The sequence below is a fragment of the Anser anser genome (assembly GCF_964211835.1).
Source record: "Anser anser genome assembly, chromosome: 24".
Classification (NCBI taxonomy): domain Eukaryota; kingdom Metazoa; phylum Chordata; class Aves; order Anseriformes; family Anatidae; genus Anser; species Anser anser.
In genome coordinates, this window is record NC_139745.1 from 7,885,699 (window position 1) to 7,913,060 (window position 27,362).

Consider the following 27,362-nt stretch of genomic DNA (forward strand, 5'->3'; position numbering starts at 1 on the left):
GCTGTGAGTGATCTCCAGAGCATGAGCGGACAGGGAGCAGTTGTGGGGGTGCCGGTATTTGGCTTCATCCCTTCTAGGCTCTCTGCCCTGGATCTTGCCAGTGCTTCCAGGTAAGCTGAGGCACAGAAGAATTCACCTGGTTCACACATTGCTTCCTTACTTTGCACAGACAGTTTGCATCATGACATTGATTCTCTGGAATAATAAATAAATAAACAAATAAAAAGTTGATTTCACGGCGTTCGTTAAGCCGTAGCTCCAAGCCTGCAGCAGGCTGCCTGTCCACACAGCGGTGCCCGGGGCGCAGCAGCGATGTGACGGCTGCCTTCCAGGCAGCTCCGAGAAGCAACGGCGGGGCTCCGGGCCTGCCTCTAACGGCGAGGACGGGCACTCACCGCTGCCACCTGCCCCTCCGCGGCACACACGAGACAAGCCGACGCGCCCAACCCGCACGTGCCAAGCACCGACCTCCGCGGGTCCCGCAGCGCGGCCCCGGCCCGGCCCGGCCCGGCCCGTCCCCGGCCCCGTCCCCGGCCCCGTCCCCGGCCCCGTCCCCGGCCCCGTCCCCGGCCCCGTCCCGCTGCGCTCCGCACGCGGCAGAGCCCCGTCACCCCCCGCCCGCCAGGGGCGGCCGAGGCCGCGGCACGTGCCCGACCGGAAGTGCGTCAGCAGGAGCGGAAGCGGAAGCGTCGGCGGCACTAATGGCGGCGGAGGTGGTGGAGCGGGACTGCCCCGCGGCTCCCGATGGGGTGAGGCGACCGCGGGAGGGCCCGGCCCGGCCCGGCCCGGCCCGGCTTCCCGCGGCGCCCGCGGCTGAGTGCGCTTTGTTCCAGGGCTCCTCGGGTTCGGAGGACGAGGCACAGCCCAGCCCAGCGGCGGCGGCGGCGGCGGCGCAGAAGCGGGAGGGATGGCTGCGCAAGTTCCGCGAGCTCCACATGAAGCGGGTACGCGGCAGCGGGGGGGGGGGATCGTGGCCGGCCCGGGGTGCGGCCGGCTCGCAGCGCGGGCCGCCCCTGTCCTGCCGGGCACCCGTTCCGGACGGCCGAGGCCCGGTTCCGCAGCCTTTCGCCACATCGGTGCTTCGCGCGGTGCCCGGGGTCGGGAAGCGGGGTTGGGACCCACGCACACCCGGCCCCCGCCCACACGAAGCACCGGGGGTTTGGGGGTTGGAGTTTGTGCGGCTGAGCGTTGATGCGTCTGCAGAGTTTTATAAACTGCTTCGTTCCCAGAATGAGGCTCGCAAGCTGAACCACCAAGAAGTGGTGGAAGAAGATAAAAGGCTTAAATTACCCCCGAACTGGGAAGCCAAAAAAGCGCGTCTGGAATGGGAGCTGAAAGTGGAGGAAAAGAAGAAGGTAAACACAGAGCTGTGGCTTTCTGTGACCTATAGTGAAGCTCCCCCTTAATGCTTAGAGAAGTCGAGAGAGTTTTTACAGGGGGGTTAATCCTTGGACGATGTTTTTGTTAAATATTACTTGTGCTATATTAGGAATGTGCAGCAAGAGGAGAAGACTATGAGCGAGTTAAACTTTTAGAGATCAGTGCTGAGGATGCTGAGAGATGGGAAAGGAAAAAGAAGAGGAAAAATCCAGATCTAGGATTTTCAGGTAACAATTTAACTATATAATTATCCATATTCCTAACGAACACCTTTGTTAATATTTCAGTTGCAAACTGAATCATGAAATAAAAACCTTCACCTTAACTAATTTTCTTCCAAAGATTACGCAGCTGCTCAGTTGCGCCAATACCAGAGACTAACCAGGCAGATCAAACCTGATCTGGAGCAGTACGAGAAGCTGAAGGAACAGTAGTAAGTGTAACCTCAGTCATCTGATCTCCCATGTTTGTAATTTTGTAATGAATGCTAAAGACTTAAAAAACAGTCCTTTCAGGGATTTCTCAGTGTATTCACTTAAGCACTGTAATATTAGCATTTTAACATTTCAAAATGCGTAGCCTACCTGATCATCTCCCTTGCAATCTCTACTTTGATAGAAAAAAAGTTAGAATTGTAATTGGTAAGGTTTTTTTCTTCAAATTCAGTATTACTGAGTTTGAAGCAGTATTTTGTCAACTGGAAAATATTTAGACGTGCAAGTGGATTACTCTATTTTTTGGAGTCAGTTGTGGGTTTTTACTGTGTTGTTTTTTTGTAGAAGTCCAACAGGTTTTAAATGAAGTTCCAAAGTTTAGCTTTAGAGTTTCAGTGCTGGTTTCTCTATCTTGTATGGGCATGTGATACTGTCTCATAGTTTGTCTTTAATATTAGCAGTTATCACTGCATCTTCGACTCCTACAGTTAGACACAAGTTAATGCCCTGCAGTATTAAAAACCCAAACAGAAGCAGTGGAATCTCAGTCAATACAATAGTGTAAACTGGTGCCCATCTGTTCCTCTTGCTCAGTGGTGAAGCACTCTATCCAACATCTGACAGTCTTCTCCATGGAACTCATGTGCCAACTAAGGAGGGGATTGATAGAATGGTTGCAGATCTTGAAAAACAGTAAGTAAATAAGATAAAATTAAGAAACGCGTGGTGTGTAGAAATTGTGTAATTAAGTCCACATGATTCGTCTACATCTTCAAACACTGACACTTGTCTTACAGAATTGAAAAACGTGAAAAATACAGTAGAAGACGTCCTTACAATGATGATGCGGATATTGACTACATTAATGAGAGAAATGCCAAGTTCAATAAGAAGGCAGAGAGGTTCTATGGGAAGTACACAGCTGAAATTAAACAGAACCTGGAGAGAGGAACAGCTGTCTGAACTGACGTCCACCAAAGTGCATACTACTGCCTTTCTATGCTTATTAAAGTTTGATGTGGATATTTTGCATGCACTCTTAAACTGTATCAGAAATATACTTGGTAGACCTCAAAGTAACTTGTAAAATCAATAGTGTATTTAATACAATTGACGTAATGCGCACAGTGTATAGCATCAGCTGTATATAGCTTTTACTTGCAGAAGTAGCCAGCTCCTCCTGTTTCTCATTCTAAATAAAGAAAGCTCTTGCCACATGATTAAGAATAAAGCATGTCATTATGTAAAGAATGGCAAAGTCCCTGAAAATACTCGTTTAGCAAGAAGATAAAAACACTTCAAGAACGTGCATTATTGTTCTGTGAGTGGGAAACTACTCCGTGTTTGTGATGTGCCAAAGGTTGGAGTTCTTCCAGGAGCAGTAATCACAATGTTCAGGCAGCAAAACTACGTTCCACCCTCACTGAGAGGGCAAGGAATGTGGACAACCTACAGCACTGTTCAAGTCACTGCAAAATACAGAACTGTTACTCCCACAGGAAGCCTCAACTCTTTAGGTAGCTGCAGTAGTTCCTGTTCTACATACAACAACTAACCCCTCTGCACTCACACCTGAAAAGTAAGGCCTGCAAGCATCCAAGTCCTATACCAAAAGTTTTTGAATGAAGATAGGGAAACCTCTCTCTGTACTCAGGCACATGACTTGTTTTAATACTCCAGTTCATTGTAATAGCCCTTTATTTTTACAGAAGAGTTCTTAACCCTCAGGGTGGTCCAACATTGAAGCAGGCTGCCTAGGGAGGGGTGATTGATGCCCCATGCCTATCAGAATCAAGAAGCATTTGGAAAATACCCTTTAATGCTTTAACTTTTGGTTAGCCGTGAAGTTGTCAGGCAGATTCAACGATCTTTGTAGGTTCGTTGCAAATGAACAACTAAACTGATAAAACAGCTTGTTAATTTGCTTTCACATGTCATAGGGTGAAACTCTTTGTAAGCCATGGAGCTAACTGCACAGCAGTGCTAAATATTTATGTATAATCTCTACAATTGGTCTCATGAAGTCATCTCAGCCAACCTTGCTGCCTGCTTACTGCCTTACAGTGATTCTTTACAGGTTGTTTTTAAAGCAACCTGTATCAACCACAAGCCTGCAAACACAAGTTCAGGATTTAGAAGTCAGTGGATGATGTGATGGCTCCTCAAGTGCAATGCTTTCAAAAGATGGAACGGACAGTCAGTGCCTGGACAGGAAGGCAAGAGTCAAGATAACTCAAGTGATCTTCTGTTGTACTTTGTGGTAATCGTAAGGCAAGTGAAACCTAAACCTGGAAATAACCACTTACAGGATGTACATCAAATTACTACTAAACAAAGCTCCAAATACTTGACACATTGAGAAGCCTGTGCAAAACTAAAATTTATTTACTCGGGAGTCAACAGTTACACAAGTAATTCAAGTGCTCAGAGTAACAGCTACTGAACTATTCTTTAGAAAAAGTTACCCACCTGTAAGTTCTAGGCCATTAAAGCAATACAAAAATATTTACAAATATACACAAGATTCCCATCTGTGGCTTCTGGATCACCGTGCTTTATATCTGAAAGAGAAACCTAAGATTTCAAAATTAAAGATCTCAAAATAAATAGCCAATATTAACAAGTCTTCAACCTGATCAGAAAACTTTAGACCTCACCATTTGGGTATGCATAATATTACAGTCTGAGAAACAGTAAGATATTAGCGTGCCCGGAACAGTGCACATTTAGGTGAGAAGTTTACAAATGTTTTCTTCTCCTCCTTCTTGACAGGAACCCATTGCCCATAGGGACTTCCCTTTCTGTCATCTTCTCTTCCTGGAGAAATTGATGGTTCTTTAACAACATGACTTGCTGGCCTCTGTAGTACTGGTTTTGCCATTGTATTCTGTAAAATAAATTACCTTTGAAAATGCTAGAAAGATAAGGAATATACCAAGACCTACTGACTTCGATGGGTTTATTTGCATTTAAGCTGGACTGTTTTCTTTCCAGCTCACAGGAGACCCAAGGACTACTAGGCATCAACTACATACACTTAATTGACACAGGATTCAGGGAAGTTTTTTCCCCATAGTTGTGCGTTACTAAAATTTAACCAAAAGATGCAACTTTTGCAAGTTTTGGTGTAAATTCTTTCTCACATACACTTTCAAGTCTGTAGTACAGACACTCAACATTAAGTGTTGAAATGTAAACACTGATTGTAAACACATTGCTGTTGTATGTTTACAGTACTGCTAAAATACTGATCTAACCCTCTAGTAAAGTAATTGTGAAACCATCAAATTCAATTGTTACCATTATTTAAGAAATTTAATTTGGCAACCAATGCCGTGGAAAGTAATACAAGAAGGATGAATTACTGGACTTCCATTTTTGGAAAGCTCACTTACATTAGGGCTGAAAGAAATGCTCCTCTGTGTGGTTGCTCTCTCCATTCCACTTTTAGTTCTATCTTCTGTTAGTCTTCTGGGTTGCTAGAGAAAAACACACAAAGCATAAGTGGGAAGATACAATACTCTATGCAGGTTAAGGCAGTCATCATACGTTATTCGTTTTCCAGTACGGTTGTTTCAGTTCTTTACATCAAAAGTAGCTGTGAGCTACTTTTGATGCTTTTTGATACTTTTTTTTTTATTGTATCTTTTGTATTTGATGCTTTTTGATGCCTTTTTTTTAAATATGTATATATAGGCAAACAGATCCATGTTGAAGTCAGTTTGAAAAACATGTATTATCTTTATCGGTGTCCTTGTGCCAATTCACATGTGACCTGGTATCCATGCCCCAGTTAAGTCTTAAAGAGGATTCAAATGATTCAAAGCATGGAATGCCATACAATGAAATGTAGTGTTAGAGTAAGTTGCATGAAGTTCTGCGTATTAATCCTGCAGAGCTTTGGATAACAACAATAAACTTATCTGCAAGTGATGCAGGCCTCCTCTTCTGTAATCTCTCAACATCTGGAATATATTGCATATATTATGAAAGGGATGCCTGTACCATTTGTCTAAAACCCTCAGTAAATACGAAATATCAGCATCTGATAGATGTAACAATTAGCACAATTTTCTATTTATCATGAATCAGATTAACACATCATAACAGAGCCAAACTAAAGTTCAGTTTAAGCTGCTCAAGTTTCTCCCTCCCTTAAATTTACAGCAACTATAGCCCACAAGTCCCTTAATTACCAACAGATTTTCTTCATCATGTCTGGAACCATAGTCATGATTTCTATAAGACAGAAATAAAGCATGTAAAATGCATTGTGTGTTTGGGTATGTAATTTCTGGGAAACAGTTTGTTGCATATGAAAAACTTTTAACAGTTAAACAGGCAGTAAAATCAACCTTTACTAAAAACTATTCAACAGGCTTGGTACAGAGACTCCTTGTTTTAGCTCAAAAACAAACTAGTCAACGTAATAGGCAATACTGTATTAGAAAAAAAACTTGGAAGAGCTACATTTCTCACTTCTTCATAACCTAACACCAACCAAATGCCCGTACGTGAATCAACAGCTTCTCAGAGCCCAGTGCATATTCAGTGTAAAGGCAAGTCTACAGTGGTTTCTACAGTACTTTTTAGCATTCAAGTCAATTTTTTGTTCAAGAGTTTGAACTTGTAACTACAAATTCCACAGTTAAAAAATACTGTGACATCCACGCAGACCGCAAGGTTTTAAAAATATTTACCTTTTAATCAAGAATATTCCAGTTCACACTTACCTCATCTGAGTCCCCAGAATCTTCATGCTCTTGTTTTATATTTTTTGTCTCCTTGGAAGGAGTAAGGATCTTCAAACTTGCAGGCAAGACTATGTTATCTGTTCCCAGAGCTTTTGCAGCATTAGCTTTTGCAATTTCCAGAAGTTCCCTCTTTTCTACAAGAAAAAAAGAAGTGTCATTCTTTTATGTTTAAAATCAACATGTACCTGTTCATACAAGCCTAAAAACTGAACATAAACAGCCACTGCACTTGAGCAAGCATCAACTCTGATTAATTTTCATCTTAACTTTGGAAATTTAGCTTCAGTTGAAACACAAAAAATATCCTCTAAACAAATTTTTTTTTGTTTTAATATATTTTTCTAGCTATGCCAAGATTTTCTTCCAAATTCTAATTATCTGTTATGCTCTATAAAGCAACTACACTTGTTAACCAGACAAACTCAGATCTCTATAAAGGGCACGCTTTTTGCCTCACACGCAATGCAAGTCTCACAGTACCTTTTTCACTCAAATGTAGAGGTGACCTACTACGAGATCTCGTTTGTGACCTGCTTCTCCAGTTCCTGTAAGCCTCAGGGTGTACTGTTCGCCCAAATCCATAGTATCTTCGGCCTCTTGAACGTGATCTGCTTCTTGAATAGGACCTTCTGTAATAGGATCTCCCACGAGACCATGACCTACTGCGCGACCTACACCGCGGAGAACGGTGGTACCTCCTGTAGTGTCTGGCGTGGTACCTTCCTCTGTAACTCATGTCGCCACGTGATCTTGACCGGCTTCTGGAATAGGAACGAGAGTATCTTCTGTACCTTCGGGAACTATTTCGTCGAGCCTGTGATTTGGATCTGGACCGGCTCCAACTCCTGGAGGAAACTGAAGAGGATGTACTTGAACTGGACCGTGAACTGCAAGAAGATCTACTAGATGACCTTGTTGATGACCTATCACAACTTCTCTCAGATCTCAAACAAGAATATCTTTTCTTTGGTGAGCTGAGTTTCAAGTCATCCATGAAATCTGCCATATCATCAGTCTTCTTAACCATCATTTCTTCCATGCAGATACTTTTAGAACCTGATTCTGTTTTTATTGTTGTTCTGTAATACCCAGTCTCCATTCCTGAGGAGTGGGGGGAGGAGAAACAAAATCATTGGTATGCAGCACGCCATTTATACATCAATTAAGCATTACAACATGCCAAAAGTTCAAGGATAATTAGACACGCGGACATTTTTTTCAATCCAGATTAGTAGCATGTTTTATGCATGACAACTTTAAATTTCATCATTTCCTCTTCTGTAGTGAGTCTTCTATATGAAATTTAAAAATGGCTTCAGTTTAAACCATGAATAGGTCTCTAGAACTTTAAGAAGTTTCTGTAGGTTTTAATACTCTTCACTCACTGTAGACACATGCCTTTTGTGAAAAAGATACAAATTGGTATTTTCCTTAAACAGGAAAAAAAGTATCCTGAAGGTACAGCAATCACTTCAAGATCTTGACTGAACTGCACTACAAAACTTCGTCTGCACAGTCCTCCACACATCCCAGCAACATATGCACCAAATCCCTATTAAAAATATTGCAGATAACTACTACAAAAACCACAGCTAATGAGTCACTAGATGTGACCTGTTACGAATGTCACACCCGTTATGGTAATGCATTAAAATGGCTGTCCCCCTTCAGCGGCAGCCATTTTACATCTCCAAAGGTTACTGCACTCTGCGGTGTAACTATCCCACCCCCGTTACTTAAAGCCGTATTTCCACCCCGCAGATTAAGGACGGCTGCTTTAATCACACCGTTTGTATTTGGTGCTTGTTGTAAACAAGAGCTATCAAGTAAGTCTCCAAGCCTTACTAAAACGTGTCAAGTTCCACGCTCACCATAAGAAGCGTTCTCCCTGCTACTACTGGAGATAAACTGCGCCGCTTCTCCTCTGCAGGAGGGCAAAGATCGCCGCCACCGTGCAGCACAGGTACGGGAAACACCTGCTTGCCTCCGATCGCGCCCCTCATCGCAATCCTAAGCAATCGCCGGCGCTTTCAACGCGGTACGCGCAAAGCACGGCGCAGCTCAGCCCAGCCCGGCGCAGCCCTTACCCAACCGACACCCCGCACGCGGGCCCCAGCCCGGTGTACGCCGCCCCCGCCGCCTCCCCGCCCGGCCCCCAGGGGCTCCGAGCCGCAGCGGGAGGTTTCGCGCCGGACGCCGCCTGCGGGCACCTACCGCTGGGGCCACCGGACGCCCCCGCTGCCGGCTCTCAAGACGAGAGGCACCGCGACCGAGGCGAGGTGAGGCGAGGCCCTGCCCCGGAGACGAGCGACGGCCGCTGCCGCTGCCCGGCCCGGCCCGAAGCTTCCAGAACCTGCCCCCCGCTGACGTACCGAGGACAGCGGGACGCACGCGCAGTCGGCCAGTAACATCTCCGGACATGCGCGCGGCTGGCGAGACACGCATGCGTATTGGCCGCCACCGCCCCGCCCCGCGCTTGCTAAGGCGCATGCGCAAAGCGATCCCGCTTGGCGCACTCCTGGCCCTGGTGCGCCTGCGGGCGGCAGCCCCGTCTCGGCGGGGGGAGCGCGTGAGAGGCCGCGCGTGCGCACAGAGCACCTGGGGCCGGCCGCGGGCCCTCGCTGCCTCCTGCCGCCGGTGAGGGGCCCCCGGCCGCCGCTCCTCTCCCTGGGGCGGGCGGGGCGCTGGGCGGCGCCGTTCGCCGCTGCTTTCTTGGCCTCCCGCAGCGCCGCCGGAGGGTTCCGGCCTCGGCCTCGGGAGCGGGAGCGCGGCCAGGCCCCCCGAGGCCCGGTGGCCGCGCTGTCTGTCGGTGCCCGCCTCGGTCCCGAGGCCTCGGCCCCTGGTGGTGTGCGGGGGGCGCCGGGGGCGGGGGGCTCGGGGGGCGGCGGGCAGTCGTGGTGCCGAGCCGGCTGCTGGCTTGTGGGGGGTTCTGCTGTGAGGGAAACGCGCCTCTGTCTGTCTCTCCTAGTTCCTCAGAGCACTGCAAAATGTCAGGTCTGCTCGAGAGCGTGAGGTGCTCGGAGTGCGTTGACTGGGGAGAAAAGCGGAACACGATCGCTTCGGTGGCTGCGGGAGTGCTGGTACGTGCTGCGCTGCCTGTCCCGTGCCATTCTGCTAGCGAACTGAAAGTGAGCTGCTGGGAAATAAAAGGAGGACTGGGGGGGGGTGTTAGCAGCAGAGTTAGCGCTGAGATGTGTTCTGGGTGCTTGCAGCCTTACAAGTCTTTCGGTTTCTACCCATGTAATTACTATTGGAGTAGATAAATCACGGATTTTGCTCTTTCACTGAACTAAACTGAAAACAAAGCTAGCCATGCTGTAAGTGAACTGTTAGTATGATTTTGTAAGCTGGCAATTTTTTCCTAGAGCAATCTTTTGTATTGTTAAAAGGCTTGCATCTGTATTTTAAGCTATTGTGCTTTCTTTTTTTTTAATAGTTCTTTACAGGTTGGTGGATAATCATAGATGCAGCTGTGAAGTACCCTAAAATGGAAGACTTCAACCATTCTTACCATGCTTGTGGGGTTATAGCCACAATTGCATTCCTAATGTAAGCATAACTTCTTGATCACAGCTACACACTCATAGAATTTCTGTGCTGTTACGAATTTAAAAAAAGAGCATAGGCTTTAAATTGAGAGGTAACTGAGAAAAACAAATCAAGGTAATATCTGATTGTTACTAACATCATAGAATGGTTTGGGTTGGAAGGGACATTAGAAACTATCTAGTTCCAGTGCCCCTGCCATGGGCAGGGACACCTCCCACCAGCCTGGGCTGCCCAAAGCCCCCTCCAGCCTCGCCTTTGGCACTGCCAGAGGTGGGGCAGCCACAGCTGCTCTGGGCAACCTGTTGTAGTGCCTCACCATCATGAAAGTAAAGAATTTTTTCCTAATATTTATTCTAAATCTATCCTCTTTTAGTTTAAAGCCATTACCCCTTGTCCTATCACTATACTCCCTGATAAAGAGTCCCCCCTCCAGCTTTCCTATAGGCCACTTCTAGGTACTGGCAGGTCACTGTAAGATCTTGCCCGGAGCCTTCTCTTCTTTAGGCTGAACAACCCCAACCTTCTCAGCATCTCTTCATAGGAAAGGTTCTCCAGCCTTCTGATCGTCCTACTGGCCCTCCTCTGGACCTGCTCCAACAGGTCCATGTCCCTGTTATGTTGGTGGTCCTAGAGTTGAATGCAGTACACCAGGTGGGGGTACTGCAGATATATAAGAGCAGATTAGAGGGAGAAAATCACCTCTCTCAACCTGCTGGTCATGCTTCTTGTGAAGCAGGCCAGGATAATATGTCTTATTTGTTTATAGCAAGTATAGTAACCATTTAAAAAACTGGACATCGTACAGATCCATGTGTTAGTAGTATTTCAGGATTTTTTTTTTAAGTTTTAGCATTGTTCTCCACTTAAAAAAAAGTGTAAGAAATGCATCACTATTTAAATGGGTTTCTGAGAAGTTTCTCCTATTGTTCTATAAACACTTCTTGCTTTACCAATGTTTACCCACCTTCATCCTGTTTTGCACATACAGGATCAATGCAGTGTCTAACGGACAAGTTCGGGGTGACAGTTACAGTGAAGGCTGTCTAGGACAAACAGGTAAAGTGGCGTAGGTTATCATATAGGGATCTATGTGAAGTCCATAATTCTTGGAAGAGTTGTAACAACTGTACCGGTGTACATGTGTTTATGTGCATATCTCTGTGTCACAAAAGGTGCTCTGAAACTAAAGCGTGTTCAAAGTTATGGGTTTCTACTCAGACACAGGCACAAAACATCCATACGTCTTTTTTAAGGTGCTCGGATTTGGCTGTTCATTGGTTTTATGATGGCTTTTGGATCTCTGATTGCTTCTATGTGGATCCTTTTTGGAGGCTATGTTGTTAAAGGTAAGACATAACATGGAATGTGATTTGATCCATTTTTGAAAAGTTCAAATATTTTAAATGACTACTGAATTTTGCAACTTATTTTTAGATTGTTTCTAAGGAGGTCCAGTTTTCATATTTTGGTTTCCTAAATGCTACTACTTTCCCTTTTTCTGTTGTGAAAGGGAAACAAGCTGCCCTGCCTGTATGTAAGGAATTCGGGTAGCTATTGTTTGATGTTAGTGGAGTAAAATTAGCAAAGCCTTAGGCCGCAGTATGAGCTCTCTGTAACCTGAACCTGGTACGCAGTGGTGTCAATCACAGCGAGCCACACTGTGTAGGGGCCTGGGTGGCAGCGATGGGGAAGGGGGGATGTGCTGACCAAGGATGGCACCAGATGAGAACCTGCCCTGGGAGGTAACAGAAACCAACCTGCCCCACGACAAAGAACAGCTGATCTGAAGGAATATAACTTCTATGTGTCCAGAACTGATTGGGCCGTAGCGGATGAAATGAAGATTGTACAGGTATAGGAACCCAGGGAAAGTTTTCAGTGGGGTCCTTCCTTGGAGGCACCCAGCTCGAGATGATACATGGGTACCATTAAATTCTTGTTGCTTTAAATAGTTGACTCTTTTGAGTGAATTCCAGATACCTGGGGAGACCCATTTTGCTGGGGGAATCAATGGGGATCCCCTTACATGAATGCACATTTTGGGTTATAGAACGGGACAGATTTCTTTTATTTGGAAAGCTAAATGATTTTGGGAAGCACAAAAGCCACTGAAATTATTTTCCAGTGGGGTAAGCCTTGTGCTCATCTTTGTTTTGCACAGGTGAGTAACAAATTGGAGAAAACCATCTTGTCAGAGAATGAAAAGGGTTATACCAGATGTATAGTGCTATCTTAATTCCATGAGAGAACAATCTGCCTTACGCAGATTTGTTAGTAGTAGTAACAGCACTAGAAGCTTGTTGTGAGATGGGGTATTCTTGAAAAGAAAAATACTTCTGAAAAATTAATGGAGTTTTTTTTTTCCTTTAGAGAAAACAGTAGTATACCCAGGTATAGCTGTGTTTTTCCAGAATGCATTCATCTTTTTTGGGTAAGCCTATTGTCCTTTGTTTGTTTCTTACCTAATTTGTTTTCGTTTATTAAAACTGGAATTTGCTGTAATCTGTTTTTTACTTCAGCTGTATTCTTTTGCAATTAGATACGGGTGAATAAACTGCTGGTTAAGGCACTCTGTGATCTGTCTGCATAGGTCTTGTTGCAGGACCAGGACACAGATTTACAAATACTTCAACTTGCTCCCTGAAATCATGTATTTAAAATACTAGGTATTTAATCTTCTCCCTTACATATTCATGTACCTTTATTGTTTTAAACAGAGGACTGGTCTTCAAATTTGGTCGCACGGAAGATTTGTGGCAATGAACACGCCTATGGAAGTGCGTTGGCCATGTCTTTTTTTTAACTGCATAACTCCAAAAATTTTGTAAAACCATTTTGTATACAGTGACCTTCAATTGTGTCTAAAGATAAAACAAGTAAAAATTAAATCATAGCACTAAAAATTGTTTTCTTCCTCTGATTTAAATGTAATGTTTTTGACAAACATAAAATTGCTAAAAGTAACAATGGAAGTCACTTTTATATGTTTGCTATAAGTAAATAGAATAGTGGAAAACTGATGTATTTAACCAGCTGTTTCTATATCATCTTACAATCCAAGACCTACTAAAATGCTTTAAAACAATTTTTTAACATATTTATTAAATATTTCCGATGTCCAGACAATATAAACAGTTCCTTAATTTCAAAATTTACTGGTACGTGGCTTTTCTTGTATTACATAGAATGGTGCTGCTTTAGACTTTTTTCCCCTGAGTATTTCATTTATTCTATGGTGATATTGAGAGAGTCACTGGTAAATAATTTACTGTTGCTGTGGATGACACTGTAGAGGCACAAGTATAAATTATATAGTTGCTCTAGCTGTAGGTAGTTCATCCACAAAGCTTGCTGTAAGCTATTTCCTAACAACAATAAAAATGAGGGAAGAATACTCTTCAGCTGGGAGTTAGACCAGGGACAGTCACTACCAGGGAGAATTCTGATCCCCTAAGCATACTCATATGAACGGTGAGATACAGGAAGAGCTATTTTACCCCTTCCTCTACATACATTTTGGCTACTTGCTCAAGAAATCGCTGAGCAAAAAGATGTGGAGGAAAGGGAGGGATAAAATCTGATTCTGTAAAATGACTTCTGCTAGAAAACATCAGAAGAACTTTGCGTTGCAGAAGTTATGTTTGTTTCATTGCTGAGAAGTGAGATACTGAATATACAAGTTCAGCTTGGATTGCAGTATTACAAAGGCAGGAGTGCACTAAATGTGAAATAATGCAAGTGTGTAAGTGCATATGTATCAAGCTGAATAGCACTGTAAGCTGATGGAAGCTGCATGCAGTTGGTAAAATAAGTAAGATCACTGGCTATTTTGTGAGCTGGAATTAAGAAAAACTGGCACTTCCTCTCTGAGTAACTTTGAAACCTGTCTCACACTTCCTTTAATTGCAGTGATCTACTTTGCTTATTTTCTAATAAATGAGTTGAGGTCAGCATACATTGCTACAGTGAACAAAGAACTTACCCTTTGCTTTCAGTGTTGCAATTTTCCCCTCATTACTTCATTTTTAAGCAAGTGTGCTGAATAAATAAAAACAATCAAAGCCTGACTTCTTTAATTATGTAAGAACTTACATATCAACTATTTGGAAATAATGAAGAAACACAGGGTTGTAATCCATAAAAAAGGGGTTTGTTTACACAGAATCTTCTGCACAGTGAGGCTGTAGCTCATGGACCAAAGCCCCTGCTTGTCTCAGCTGAAGTCCTCTGCAAACAGGTATGTGCTGTGTTCCATTCAAATCAAAAGTAAGGCCTTTAAAACATCTTATTGGCAGTCTTAAATCAATACATTTTAAAATCTTTTACTTTTCCAAGTTGACCATCTATCCAGTACCAAAAAAAATAGTATGTGCTATTACCAATTCTTGTATCTACAGCGTAGAAGCTCTATACAATGTTCCTTAAAATGATTAAAAAACAAACCACTTTTCAAAAATATGAAAAAAGAAAACATCAAAATTCAGCGTGAGACACTTTGGAAATCAGGTTTTAGCATTGGTACCATGAAGCTTGTTGCACAGAATTAGGCCCAATCCAGTTAAATTTATCGCATAACCAGCCCTATCCAAACAAACGGCAATACCCAAGCAAGGACTATTCCCTCATTCGCTGACTGACATTCACGTCTTCACAGCAGCCAGAGCCTTTTGGATAGCTGACCATGTGCAGACTGCCACTGCTCAAGAATAGTGTTCTAAGGCTTGTTCCTGAAGTAATGAGTAACGATGCTGTTGATTTCAGTGAGGCCATCCACAAGCAGAACAATTTAATTTTTGCTGTTTGAACATCCAGAGAGCTAGCCTGAACCACGCAAGTGTAGATTTTTCTTCAGGCAGTCAGGTAACTTAAGAGTTGAGTCTGGCAAGATGCAGAGTTCTGGCCCAGATCCAGCTCAGTCATTAAATCCTTGCTTTACAAGGCCTCTAACAGAATTTAGCTTAAAAACAAGCACTTTAACACTTCACTACATCAGAGTAAGTGTACTCCCTGTACACATAATATTAAAATACATATTTTGGCTTTTAAACTGGGGAGTTAAAAATAGCTTTCTAAAAATCTCTAAGCGTTTTCACTGATAAGCCATTACAGCGATGAATGCAGCAAACTTTTTTGTACATGTTCTACAAACTATTTAAGGCAAGACCATTAAAGCAGAAAAGCTAAATGCATAATAACTTTTGCATGTGTAAATTTACAACCTGGTCTTTCAAGAATAACTAGAACAGTTTGTTACCAAACTTTTGTGTGGGAAGGCTTTTTTGAGCATGAGAATTGATAATTAATTGCTCTTTCATCCGATCATGGTTACTCATTTTATCTAGTGACCTTCTCTTGGTCGATCTTTCATGTGGGTTCATCCATTCAAAATCCAACAGCCAAATGGGGAAACTGCAAGACAAACATTCTTGTATCAGAACATTTTATGCATCAAATCATCATATGAAAAAGGTAATGGAGAGCCTTATTAGAAGCTTATTCTCATTTCTGTGATTCAGACATAGGGTCACATTCAGTGCCTAAATGTGCACAAAGCCTGTGTTTATGCACCAGCTTTAAAAGCCACTCAACGCCCAGTGAAGGCCAGGAGACTTGGTCTGCTTACTGGCTTCTAAAAATCCCACTCTTAGATGCTCAAATTTCCTCAAGGACAGTATATGAAGGACAGGACGTCAGAGCATGTAAGATTATGCATCACAACAGACAAGTTCATCTCAGATTTAGCTTTGTGCCCACCAACAGCTCTGAGAATCCTAGCTGAAGACTACATACATTTACAATATGCAGGCTCTAAACAGTTCATCAAACGGCATTCAAAGTGTCCTATGAAATGAATGCTTGGTGCTATATATACTCCCACATGGTTAACTTTACCCTGAAGCTTACCTCCCAATAAAAGTGGTCTTCAAAATACTTTGATACAGGGATGATCTTCAACAGTTTGAAGTTTAAGATTAAACCTATTTGTAAAAAATATACATGTATCACAGAAAGGGGAAGAGTGTGTATAACTGGAGGTTTCTTAGTAACACACATGCAAATGTAACATCAAAATACAAAAGGGGAACAAAATGCTTCATCAGAGCCCCTTGACTCAAGTTGACTTTAAGTACAGAGAAGCTTACCAGGATTAAGGCCTGTATTATAAAAGCTTAATTTGTACAGGTAAAACTCCATTAAACAGTCTGCCAGATTCTAAAGATATGTAACAAGTCATTAATTTCTTGCATGAAAACTGCCTGTGTATTTAAAGCAAACAGGCTTATCAGCACTGTTAGCTTGAGATTTCAGATGGAAACGTAGATTTTTAAACTTAATGACCAAATGATTGTTTAAGCTGTTTTTTGTAAAAACTGCTTGATTAGCTCAACCTCTTTAACTACACCTGAGCTAATGCAAAGGTTGCAGATCAATTAAAGCACAAAAAAATAATTTTAAAGTATATTTCACAGCAACTTTTAACTACCATTTCTCTTTCACTCAAACCAGAATTAACAGAGAAAAATGCAGCTGCCATAAAATAGGCAGAATGTCATACGAGGAACACATGAGCCCTGATGACCCCAAACCACTAGTGATCAAAGGCCTAATGTTTCACTTATGTAAGCAAGCTACTGACATTAGTGGAACTTTGCAGATTTATACCAACAGGCCTAAAAAATGAGAAACTCTAAGATAGCATTTTTCTGTCAGTAAGACAATACCAAAATGTAGAAATATTTTCATCCTCACACATCTCCTGTATGAAATCTGAAGGCAGCTGCTAAGCATCTGTTAAAATAAATGTCACCAACGAACGAATGGTGCTAGCAGGTTATGCTGAATACATCTCTTCTTCAAAGCCCATCTATGAAGAGTTCTTGGTGTTAACGTGTCCAACAGTTTCCTTCTATATGAACAAATCATTTATACATAGAAACACACTTTAACACCCCAGTTACGCTGGCATCTTTCTACCAAGAGTTCCACTGACATGGTAACAGGTGTAATAGGAAGACATTTGCCCATGGTGAAAATGAGGAAGATATTACTGAAACGTTTTTCCATACTTACCTGTAATAAAACCTGTTATCAAGGCAACACTGATGGTCAGGCAGAAGGCACCGATGTAAATCATGACCACGTAACCCAGGCTGAAAAGCAAAACAAGTGTTTCGCCTTTGACAGTTTGATTTTAACAGAATGTGAATTAGTCTGCCTCAAGTGGTGCACATGCACGTTTCCTGTCAAAACCTCTAAATTATTATTTTAGAATCTTTATACAGCTGCAATTAGATGTTTTAAGAGATCCTAGCAGAAGCCTAATACAGACTGATACTGCACCGTGATTCATTCCTGTGTAAGTTGAGAAACTTACACAGAGAACTTCTTGTATAATGCAACATGGGCTTGATTTGTGAAAATGAGGTGCCAGTGCCATTTCAAAAAAATCCTACAAAGACCTATACTTCACTGACCCTTTTGCAGGATATCTCCCCAAGTATAATTTCCAGTTGGGTGTCCAGAGTGGCTGTAGTCCAGGCTGGCATTTTTGCCCCTGATTAAGGGTTAAAGCCTTTTTCAGACAGAAATGATGATTTTTTTTTTTGTCTCTGCTGCTGTATTAGCGTACAAAGCTTTCCCGAAACACAAAAGTCAAAATGAGTCTTGGAAGGATGTGCTTCCCCATCCTTCATCTCCCATGTCCGCTGTATTTAATATCAAATGAAAAGGGAGAGAAAATGGGACCAAAACGTAACATTAAAGTTCTGATCCAAAGCCTGCTCAACTCAGAAAGTCTTTATACTAACGTTTTTGGACTTCAGAGATGATCTGAGGTTATCTGGTAAAATATGATTTATCTGTGATAACTTTCAGGCTTTCTCTATGTATGAGAACTCTATTCAGGGTACCATACAATAATCATTAAACTTATTAATAGCAAAAAATGATGTACCTTGGTAAAACAGTCCATTTTTTTATTACTAAGAGAACAACCTGGGCAACAGCTCCAAGTAAACCAGGCAAGCCAAAAGTGAAATGAACTCCAGATGCATCATGAATCTTGAGAGCAGGATTCAAGCATCTCTGGAAAGAGGAAAAAGTTTAACTGACAGACAAAACCTCAGGTCGATTACAGCAGATTGCCTATCTTAGAAACATAATTTTGGTCTTTTAACTTGCAATCCTGCACTCCAGTCAAGTCTTCGTTTCCTGGCTTTAATTTCTTTGAAAAAGAGGTTTACTTTGAAGTATTCTACGTTGGAAAAGAAGTTTATACAGCTTATACAAAAAGGAATTTCAGGTTTTGAGCATTACCTGTAAACAGAAAGATCCTAATATGGTTATCAGACTGGCAAGCAGACCCAAAATCATTGCAATCCAGGGATAGTCAATACTCTCTGCTGCATAACAAACAGTAACCCCACCCGCTAGTGCTGCACTGTGGACATGAGTCTGTAAAATAAAATAACAAAAACATGGAGTGAGAATTCAGTCATTGCTTGTCTTATAGCTGTACAATATCATAGACCACTAATCTTATGCAAGTAGAATGTCTTTTGCATGAATTTGTGCTTCTGTATACGGTGAATTACCATCTGAGAATATAATTTCTAAGTTACATTTAAAGACTTCTGCTTGGCGAGCTAATGACGACTGTGAAGCTGAAAATTTGGAGCTGTTTTTACTTAATAGATATTATACTTTCGGTGATTTACTGAAAGTAACAGAAAAATAGCTTTTTCACACCGCAGTTTTCTCTCAAGTCTTACCATTCTGAATTTTCCATCCGTTGTGGTCAGAACAGACAATGTGAAGGCAGTTACAGCACTCACTGCAAGTGCAAAGTAGGTGTTGTAGATTGCTTTGGTCTTGTCTGCATCAGCTAGTACAGAATTGAAGCTTGGCCAGAATACCCAAAGAAAGAGAGTGCCTTGGAGACAAAGACAAGCAACTATCATTACCTGCTCTAAAACACAGTAAATCTATCACAGGCTGTGTCTGGAAGGCTCCAGCCCACATTTCTGCATTTGCTGCAATTCTGCAATTCCCTTGTTGTGAACAAAGGATAGCAGCACTTTACAGCACAGACAGCCCTGGGAGCTGACTGCTATTCCAACACCTTCCCAGAAACTTGGTAATATCATACATGCAGCCAAATCAAGGCTCTACTGGGAGTTGTCTGGTCTTTCATGGAGCTCAAGGCATAATGTACTTAATGCTTTTCAAGAACACCTTTAAAAACTACTTTCTCATATATAGTCCCCTTAAACAGAGGTTTAAATACAAGTGGGAACAATTTCACCGTTCATTTCCAAACAATTAGCATTATGCTTGTTCTGCACAGGCATTTGAAAACAGGCTTTCAATGGTACCAAAAATAACGACATCCAGGAATATTAAGCACTGCTGAACAGAAGAAACTTTTTGAAAATCCAGGAGCTTGCTCCGATGTTTTTGCACAGATGTATATAAGTGCACAGATGACAGTACAGATAAGCTGCCGTTTATTTTGCTTTGTCTAGACATTAATCATTGTTGTTCAACTTCCATAGCTAATATTCACTTCTCCATAACTGAACCAGAGAGGTACCAGTCCCTGAGCACTTCACCTGACAGTAAAATTTTAAGTTTTCTTTCGTCAAGTCTATTAAGAAATGACAGGCCATGTCACTATAAAGCACAATGGTTAAATCCAGCTCCCCTGGCAGCTAATGCTTTTCTAAAAGCTTATCTTGTCTCCCTGAAATGCTGAACTGTGTCTGCTAAATTTCACCCTATCAGTGCACCAAAGAGGTGATAATCTTGCCTCTCAGACAGGGTATTTGGCCCATTAACCTTGATTTGATCTGGAAAACTGACAGGCTTCCCAGCAAACTAGTACTATTTGTTCAGATTACGTTCCTAACTCATGTTTTTCTGCAAGTGTAGTGCTATTTCTGTCAAAGATACCCCTTGAGAAAAGGACTTCTTCATAAGTTCAGTGCTTGCAGTCTACCCCAAAAGACTGGATACGTTTCACCCCACAGGTGATATACTAATCTGCCAAATGAAGTCTTCAGTTTGCTTCAGGTGGGTCTGTCCCACCAACCAAGATACGGGACTAAATTGCCATTTTGGCAATTCAAAACCAGTGTTAGCAGTGAAGACTGGTGGAATTATCCTTACTATGACAATCTTATAAACATTAATTCAGTAGTTAGTTATTAAAAAAAAAAAACAACAAACAAACAAAACTACTAATGTTACTGACATATTCTTATGAGCACCTGCTCAGCTATGAAAATCAAAGGTTTACAATATGGTTCCAAATATGGATGAAGACTTCAGCACTTCACACAGTCCCCAGAAAAAATGGAACTATAAGGAATTTGCTTGCTCCTTTCTGCCCATGTTACCTCAAATATTATCCAAGGTATAGATATATAATTACTTAGGATAGCAAGCACTTGCTTGTAGCAAGCTGTACTAAAATTATAACAATGGCTTAAGAGCATCTTGATAAGTTGATTAAAATACTGTTCTGTAATTCTCCAGCAAAGCAAGAACTTCAGGGACTCAGCATTTAAATTTCTCTTTCCCCAAAGAAGAAATTTCACCTTCTTTGGGGTGAAGACCAACTGAGAATTACACTCTGGGCCTTCATTGCAAGATCTTAGTTCAGCTGGTGACAGTTACATAACAGAAGTCACAATAATGAGGAAACTAAATTGCTTCTTTAAGAAAAAAAATGGAACTCCCATATGTTCAGCCTATCATCACTCAGATCCTTTCTCATGCGCATGTCTGTATCATATTCCCCTCCTTTCAGTGGGTTTTTATCTTCTCATTTATGTTACTAGGCAGGGACTGTATTTTTATATCTCTGTACAGCACCTTGCGAAGAAAAACTGAGCCTCAGCCCATTTGGCACTCTAAACACTACTGAAATACAAGTAATAACCTCAGTACATATGTCCCTTACCGATATGCCTATACAAGGCCAAAAGAGAGAATTCAGTTGCGAGAGGGAGCAGTTAATTTGCTGTAGACTTTGAGCTGAGACTGACACAAGCAAACAGCCTCTGCAAGAGTGACTTACATGCCTGGTAGGAAAACTGCCGAGACTCACCAACTCATTGTCAGAAACCACGAACCACAGCAGCATTCTATGCTGGACAGCACTCAGACCTGTACTTTGAATGCAAAAGCTTCAGTGTGCCATGGCCTGTTCCCCAAAACCTCCCTCTTGCTCTCACTGCAATCTCTTCTTTCATCTGAGACATTAAACCAAATGTCTTACCCAACATTGACAATAAATACGACTTCGGGGTACTTGCATTCTTCTCAGACCTTGGTGATGGCTCAGAGAAACGTGAGGAGACTGCCAGACCAAAGTAGGCTCCAAACAGGTGAACATGCATCATGCTGATGTTGTCTGGAACCTGTATCAACAGAATAATTTTGTAACATTTTATGCCACAGAAACCCTTTGATGAAGACCCTGATATAGTTACTCATACAACCTCCGTATGAACTATTTGTTATCACAGTCACTCAGTTTAGGCCTGAGTTATTAATGCCACATTAATTTATCTGAGCTCAGTGTAGCTCATAAACACACAATTCATCTACAGAGAGCCTGAAGTACATTTACATTGTACATTAAATGCAGGTCTTTCTGTGCTGTCCAGGCTGGGCTCGTCTATCATTCACGCTGTTAATCTTCCAGATTGAACCAACAGGGAGGGAGCAAAGGTTAAAGATAATTAGTACCTTAGCATAGGTCAAAGCTTTCATACATATGTTGGGGGTGGGTCAGGGCATGGGTAAGGTCAAATGCACTATATCCCAATCCATCAGATCAGCTTATCCTTCAAGGTCAAGAATCAGCTAATTATATTGGTGCAGAATACTCAGCATTTGGAGGTTGACGCTTAAATGTACTCTCACGGTCAGACTTCATATCTCAGTGAAATCATAGCCACAATCTAACTGAATGAGATAAAATACACTGATGTTCCCATCAGCATAGCACTAAGGAATCACCAAAAAGCAACACTTTCAAAGTCCATGTGAAACTTTCCCCTCTGTTACTAGAAATCATACTACTATACCTGCAGGAATCGCTTGTTGATCCATCTGCTCGCTTGGAAAACTATTACCTCTACAACTGTCATCACAATTAATTGTATAGGATTAGTTTTTCCAAGAACTGCTCCACTGGAGATGACCACAGCAGTCATACTCACAACAGCCGTTGTTATGCTGTAATGAAAGAAAATAATAATAATTCCATATCGGGACCACACCAGGGGCAATGAAAGAAGGACAGGTGGCCAAGTGTACTTGACACTCCAAAGCCCTCCAAAAAGTCTGCAAATGACCATGCTAATTCACAATCAGGTCAACAAAACAAGGCATTATCCTTGACAAAAAGCAGTCAGCAGCTCCAGATTAGTTCTTGTGAGAACTGGAATAATTACATTTTCAGATCACCTTCCTTTGCTTCTCGAAGGAGGAGAACTAATAAACCTTCCATCAGAATGGAGCACTGGACACCAAGTACAATAATGAGGAGGTTGAATCCTGTGCTGCTAAAGCTGTATCTTTTCAGAAATGCCAGGAAAAAGCCAAATCCAAAAATCACCATGTTGTTGACATCTTGAAAATCTGCGTGACAGAAAAGACCAAGAGAGCAGTCAAGTGATTAATGCAGACTGGATTTCTGGTTTAAAAAAATAAAAAATTAAAAAAAAACAAAACAAAACACAATTAACTAAGAAGCCTTTAGATAAAAAATTTGGTGCCAATATTATTTTTTAAAGATTCCCAAAGCTTTCTTTCTGGTCCATAAGCAACCAGAAAGACAATACCATTGGCCCTGAATTTAATTTTACAAAGCGACTTCAGAACAGATGAACACAGAAACCATTGCATAAAAGGAAGAGGCTGTCCAAGGTACAAGGTCTTGGATCTGTAGGCCTGGAAGTATCCCCCAGGACATGCTAACAGTCATAGTCTCATATGGCTGTGCAGACCTCTACATACAGCAAAATACTAAACTGCTAGTAAGCAGGTCTCATTTTTCCCAGCTATAAAACAGGGAGGGCAATACCAGAATGTCACGAGGATTAATCAACTCACTTTTGCACAGCACTCTAAATACTCTATACACTATGGCTGTAGCATACTCTGTTCATACATTCCTTTAATCAATGCACAAAATGCATTTCCAGAATATATTTAAGCCCTTAATTGCACTGTAATAGCTTCATGTATTTGAAGCAAGCGTTCAGACGGAAAACACTGCCATCTTGAATTTTTACTTTGTAGCACACCGCCTTCACTGCACAAGAGTTAGGCCCCTAACTCAGTGCAGTGCCTGCCCTCAGAAGTTTATGTTCATAGGAATCAAGATTACCACCAACAGACAGCAAGAACAGATAAGCAAGGCAATTAGTATCACATCTTTGTTCACTGTCTTTGCTTTGATATAAATAAATATAATACATGGCAAAGAAGAGTACTTAAAGGGCAGTAAAAACATTCTACTCATTAACAAAAACACAAAACTGTTTAATCCCAACTCTACTGCACTGCAAAATAAAAGCACACATTCAACCCTTCCTTTCACAGCAAAACCAGCAGTCTTACCTGTGTAGGAAATGTTTGAGATGGAGGCATTGTAACCTGAGAACAAAAAGTAGAAGAGGATGATGAAAACAGTTTCCAGAAAAAGGATTAGCCACGGCACGCTTTTTCGGAAGCTGCGGTAATTAGAAGGCATTGTGCACTAGACCATACATAAGCACAAACGCATTAATATTTTTTCTATAAAAATGTTCCAGTAACCTCAAACCAATAGAAAAGGCAGAGGGGGGAGGGAGGAGGGGCAGAAATAAAAGAGATAAAAAGCCCAAGAGGCGTCAGCAAGGAACAGTTCCTTATCTGTGACAGGTCAGGAGCCCAAGCTCGCCACAGCTGACACGGACTGAGCTCTGAGTGTTCACGAACACAGACATATCAAATTGTCAATACTGTAATGCTCCAGGATACCTTCCGTACAGCTGCTCTGGTGCCTTACAGATAAGCTACGTTGCAAGTAAAGAACATGGACTCGTAAGAGTAGGATGTTGAAGTTCATGCTAAATCATTATTTATTTACATCTAGTAATCCTAGATCCAAACCCCTCCATCTAAACATCAGGGAGGGTCCTGCTGAGATTCTGACTGTGATTCTTGGGTTGGTTAGCCTCACACACACTGAATCCAACCCAGTGCCAGGGAATTGAGACTCTTTGGACAAGCAGAAGTAACGTAGCATTTTCTGTGCTACTTGCAATATTGGTCTATTTTTTTTAGAGTATGGCTATGGAAGCAGCCACAGTGAACACTGTAGTAAACCTTGGTAACCCCTGTGCCTGGAAGTTGCAGGCAGACATGCTGCAGGCTTTAAACCCTCCCAATTCTTTCTTTCAGATCTAAACTGCATCCAGAAATTTATCAACTTTTATTACCACATTGTGGCTACAAGGTACTTGTTGCCTTACGGGTTGTGAGCTCTTTGGTTGTCATAGGCTTTTTTTTTTTAAAAAAAAAAAAAAAAAAACAAAAAAAACAGGAGCCATTAGAGTTAACATTTTGGGCACATAAGAAGGGCCATATGGTAAAAGTTAGCTATGTGCATTGTGTGTTCTTATCCACAGTCACTGTAATTTGATAGATAAGGTTATATGCCCTGTTGAGGACAGGCAATTAACGACCCCATAAGCTGAATTTCTTCAGATTACTATCTTCTCAGTATTCACTATGCTTCTGGGAAACTGAACCCTTCTTTGTTCAGGTAGTGTAGACCAACATACTAAGGTTATGTCTCTGACTTCCTACTTAGAGGCCGTATCAAATTGAGTGCTGTGCTTGCATGCTGGGCTTTGAGGTAGCAGCAACGCATACAAATAGAAAGCCACCTACTGGTGAAAGAAGTATGTATAAAACAAAAATGTATGTGTAATTCCATTTCACTTATATTTGTTAAGTACATATGAGCCCTAAAAACTCATACAACCTGCAAAGGACTCCTTTTAGATATATTAACACTGTTAGGAAAAAATAAATAAATTAAAAAAAATAGATATTTTGAAGCCCCATCAAGGAGTAAGTATGGAAACTTGACAGGGCAAAACAAAAGGTAAAAGTTTGTAACTGGAAATGGGAAAGGGGAAAAGGAAAAACTCCTCCAAGGAAAAGCCTAATTCAAGATAGCAGAACCTGTCTAAAAGTGAAGACAAGGTGGGGAAACAAACAAAACAACAACAAAAAAACAACAAAGAAGCGAGGGGTTTCACAGAATCATCTAGGTTGGAAAAGACCTCCAAGATCACTGAGTACAACCTCTGACCTAGCACTAACAAGTCTGTTAGATACTATTGAAAATCTGCACTCAAACATTTGGAGGTGCTATTTAAATTTAACAATTACATGGAACTTCTCCCAGCTCAGGACAGGAGGAAGGAACAATTCCCCTTCTGCAAAACCCAGACTACATGACACAATGGCTTTCAAGCCGTATGTGAAACATTTGCAGTTGTGGTGGTATTTTGGACTTCCCTCATATGCAATAGCAAATTGCTTTACCAGCTTTTACTTAGGCCTAATAAAACCGCAAGTTAACAAAAAGTACCCTTACTCCTATTTCAGAAACTCCTAACGAACATTTAAATGGATTTCCAAAACGTGCAGAGCACAGCCCTAACTTCAGAAAAATCCCAATGCCGGAACATCTGCGTTCAGCTCCTTTTTGTGGGAATTGGACCATGTGGCCAACTCAGACGTTACCAGAACGTCAGGTGAACTTTTTTCTAGAGAAGGGAACCGCTGAAACACAACATTAGGAGCTGATTTGGGTAACTGATGCTGTTTGTGCGATTTATGAATGCGACGTATCTTTCATCCTTTTCCAGCAAGAATCGTGCTCAGGCTTTAAGAGTGCCTGGGAGCTCCCTCCACCATTGCACCCCCACCAGATGAACAGAAATATATATATTTTTTGACCTCTGTTACCAAGTCTCCTGGCAGCGTTAACACTCACGGGGAAAATACTCCAAAAGCTAGGAATTTAACCGTATTTTTCCCCCAGAACTCTTCTTGAGAACTACGTGCCACACTAATTGTTTTTTTTGGGATTTCCGCCTTAAACTCCCTCCCAGCCAGAACGCCCCAGGCGCAGTGACCGCGGGCACGGCGGGGCAGGAGCTCGGCCCACACCGGGGCTCCGCCAGCACCACCCTCCCATCAGCCCCGCCGCGGGGCCCGGCAGCGCCCCGGGCCTCCCTCCCCGCCCGCCGCTCCGCCCCGCCTGGTGCTCGGCCAGGGGGCGCCGTTCCGCCCCACAGGGGCCAGGCGTAGCCGGGACGGCCGGCCCCGGCCCGGGCGGCCGAGGGACGAGCGGGCGGCAGCGAGAGGGCGGAGCTGGCCCGGGCCCCGCCGCGCTGCGGGCGGCCGAGGGGCAGGCGAGGAGCCAGGCCCGGAGGCCTCCGCCAGCTCCAGCTCGGCCTCCACAGCCCCCCGCGCAGCGCGGCCCGGCCAGGCCCGGCCGGCACCGAGCACCCGAGGGCAGCGCAGGCCCCACCCCACCCGCCTTGGGGCCCTGCCCCTCATTGGCCCGGCCGCCTCCTGCCGCGGGCTCTGATTGGCCCAGCCACAAGCCCCGCCCGCCCGTGGGAAGGCCGGGACAGGACGCCGCGTCGCCCCGCCCTCCCATCCCGCTCCGCGGTTGGGCCGCCGGCTGTCGCTCCAGTGTGCGCGTCCCCGCGTGCTGCAGGAGGCCGCCCGTCCCCGTGCTGCTTTGTGCCCGCCCCGCCCCCCGCGAGACGTCCGGCCGGGGCCGCGCTGTGGTGGGAGCACGGCGCGCCCGGGGACTTGGCTTTCCCGACAGACGATTTGCCGGCGCGGCTGCCAATCATTATGGGGGCGGAGCTCTTCAGCGTTACGCTGTCAGAGGGAATTAAGCCCCGCCTTCTTCCGCTTCCGACTGGATAGCTGAGCTGTCCTGTTCTTTTTCTTTTTCTTTTCCATTGGGCAGCACTGTTGTCAATCGCAGCACGGGGCGGGAACTAGCGCAAGACGACAGTAGGCGGGAGCAGAACAAACCCTGCTCAGAGATTGGGTTAAAAGCCATCAATTCGCGAGCCCCTTTCCTACGACTGGTTCTCCTGGCCGTCAATCAAAGACGTGGGCGGGCCACCTGACCGCGCGGGGGCGGGAC

The 27,362-nt window shown here is 43.1% G+C and overlaps 4 protein-coding genes across 16 annotated transcripts; 2 read left to right on the forward strand and 2 right to left on the reverse strand.

Annotated features, from left to right (window-relative positions):
* The first annotated feature begins 621 nt into the window (after window positions 1-621).
* SYF2 (SYF2 pre-mRNA splicing factor) lies at window positions 622-3,034 on the forward strand. Its single transcript, XM_083810138.1, has 7 exons — window positions 622-749; window positions 834-944; window positions 1,230-1,355; window positions 1,490-1,607; window positions 1,723-1,813; window positions 2,409-2,507; window positions 2,612-3,034. Exons 1-7 carry the CDS (start codon window positions 702-704, stop codon window positions 2,775-2,777), a joined length of 759 nt encoding a protein of 252 aa, XP_083666264.1. The 5' UTR covers window positions 622-701; the 3' UTR covers window positions 2,778-3,034.
* A 1,142-nt stretch (window positions 3,035-4,176) lies between these two features.
* On the reverse strand, window positions 4,177-8,922 carry RSRP1 (arginine and serine rich protein 1). 2 transcript variants are annotated; one of them, XM_083810132.1, is made up of 5 exons: window positions 8,783-8,922; window positions 7,049-7,669; window positions 6,548-6,702; window positions 5,210-5,293; window positions 4,177-4,701 (listed from the first exon to the last, which is right to left on the reverse strand). In XM_083810132.1, the coding sequence occupies exons 2-5, from the start codon at window positions 7,665-7,667 to the stop codon at window positions 4,516-4,518; spliced, it is 1,044 nt and encodes a 347-aa protein (XP_083666258.1). In that variant the 5' UTR covers window positions 7,668-7,669; window positions 8,783-8,922; the 3' UTR covers window positions 4,177-4,515. The 2 variants fall into 2 exon arrangements, with proteins under 2 accessions (XP_083666258.1, XP_083666259.1); XM_083810133.1 differs by lacking the exon at window positions 8,783-8,922 and adding an exon at window positions 8,440-8,590.
* Window positions 8,923-8,933: 11 nt separating this feature from the next.
* Window positions 8,934-26,151, forward strand: TMEM50A (transmembrane protein 50A). 6 transcript variants are annotated; one of them, XR_014575102.1, is made up of 8 exons: window positions 9,048-9,205; window positions 9,537-9,648; window positions 10,005-10,117; window positions 11,106-11,173; window positions 11,371-11,463; window positions 12,488-12,548; window positions 14,280-14,354; window positions 25,796-26,151. XR_014575102.1 is itself a non-coding variant. In XM_083810139.1 (7 exons), exons 1-7 carry the CDS (start codon window positions 8,988-8,990, stop codon window positions 12,878-12,880), a joined length of 711 nt encoding a protein of 236 aa, XP_083666265.1. In that variant the 5' UTR covers window positions 8,934-8,987; the 3' UTR covers window positions 12,881-13,268. The 6 variants fall into 6 exon arrangements, 3 of the variants coding, with proteins under 3 accessions (XP_083666265.1, XP_083666266.1, XP_083666267.1); XR_014575103.1 differs by lacking the exon at window positions 25,796-26,151 and adding an exon at window positions 20,654-21,399; XR_014575104.1 differs by lacking the exon at window positions 25,796-26,151 and adding an exon at window positions 20,146-20,352.
* RHCE (Rh blood group CcEe antigens) lies at window positions 14,176-27,338 on the reverse strand. Of its 7 annotated transcripts, none has more exons than XM_083810126.1 (11): window positions 26,363-27,338; window positions 23,753-23,788; window positions 22,582-22,768; window positions 22,213-22,363; window positions 21,399-21,540; window positions 18,889-19,049; window positions 18,434-18,571; window positions 18,072-18,202; window positions 17,189-17,268; window positions 16,022-16,095; window positions 14,176-15,526 (listed from the first exon to the last, which is right to left on the reverse strand). In XM_083810126.1, the coding sequence occupies exons 1-11, from the start codon at window positions 26,856-26,858 to the stop codon at window positions 15,500-15,502; spliced, it is 1,623 nt and encodes a 540-aa protein (XP_083666252.1). In that variant the 5' UTR covers window positions 26,859-27,338; the 3' UTR covers window positions 14,176-15,499. The 7 variants fall into 7 exon arrangements, with proteins under 7 accessions (XP_083666252.1, XP_083666257.1, XP_083666251.1 ...); XM_083810131.1 differs by having other exon boundaries at window positions 26,263-26,397; XM_083810125.1 differs by having other exon boundaries at window positions 14,176-16,095.
* Between the last annotated feature and the right edge of the window lie 24 nt (window positions 27,339-27,362).

Coding starts and splice junctions, on each gene's coding strand:
- SYF2 (XM_083810138.1), top strand. CDS start 702: ATGGCGGCGGAGGTGGTGGAGCGGGACTGCCCCGCGGCTCCCGATGGG. Junction 945..1,229: donor GCGAGCTCCACATGAAGCGG/GTACGCGGCAGC, acceptor CTTCGTTCCCAG/AATGAGGCTCGCAAGCTGAA. Junction 1,608..1,722: donor TCCAGATCTAGGATTTTCAG/GTAACAATTTAA, acceptor TTTCTTCCAAAG/ATTACGCAGCTGCTCAGTTG.
- RSRP1 (XM_083810132.1), bottom strand. CDS start 7,667: ATGGAGACTGGGTATTACAGAACAACAATAAAAACAGAATCAGGTTCT. Junction 5,294..6,547: donor ATTCTGGGGACTCAGATGAG/GTAAGTGTGAAC, acceptor GTTTTTCTCTAG/CAACCCAGAAGACTAACAGA. Junction 4,702..5,209: donor GCATTTCTTTCAGCCCTAAT/GTAAGTGAGCTT, acceptor TTTATTTTACAG/AATACAATGGCAAAACCAGT.
- TMEM50A (XM_083810139.1), top strand. CDS start 8,988: ATGCGCGCGGCTGGCGAGACACGCATGCGTATTGGCCGCCACCGCCCC. Junction 9,649..10,004: donor CGGTGGCTGCGGGAGTGCTG/GTACGTGCTGCG, acceptor TTTTTTTAATAG/TTCTTTACAGGTTGGTGGAT. Junction 11,464..12,487: donor TGGAGGCTATGTTGTTAAAG/GTAAGACATAAC, acceptor TTTTTCCTTTAG/AGAAAACAGTAGTATACCCA.
- RHCE (XM_083810125.1), bottom strand. CDS start 26,858: ATGGGAGGGCGGGGCGACGCGGCGTCCTGTCCCGGCCTTCCCACGGGC. Junction 22,769..23,752: donor CTCAAACATTTCCTACACAG/GTAAGACTGCTG, acceptor TCTGTCACGCAG/ATTTTCAAGATGTCAACAAC. Junction 19,050..21,398: donor GTATTTATTGTCAATGTTGG/GTAAGACATTTG, acceptor TTTGTCTCCAAG/GCACTCTCTTTCTTTGGGTA.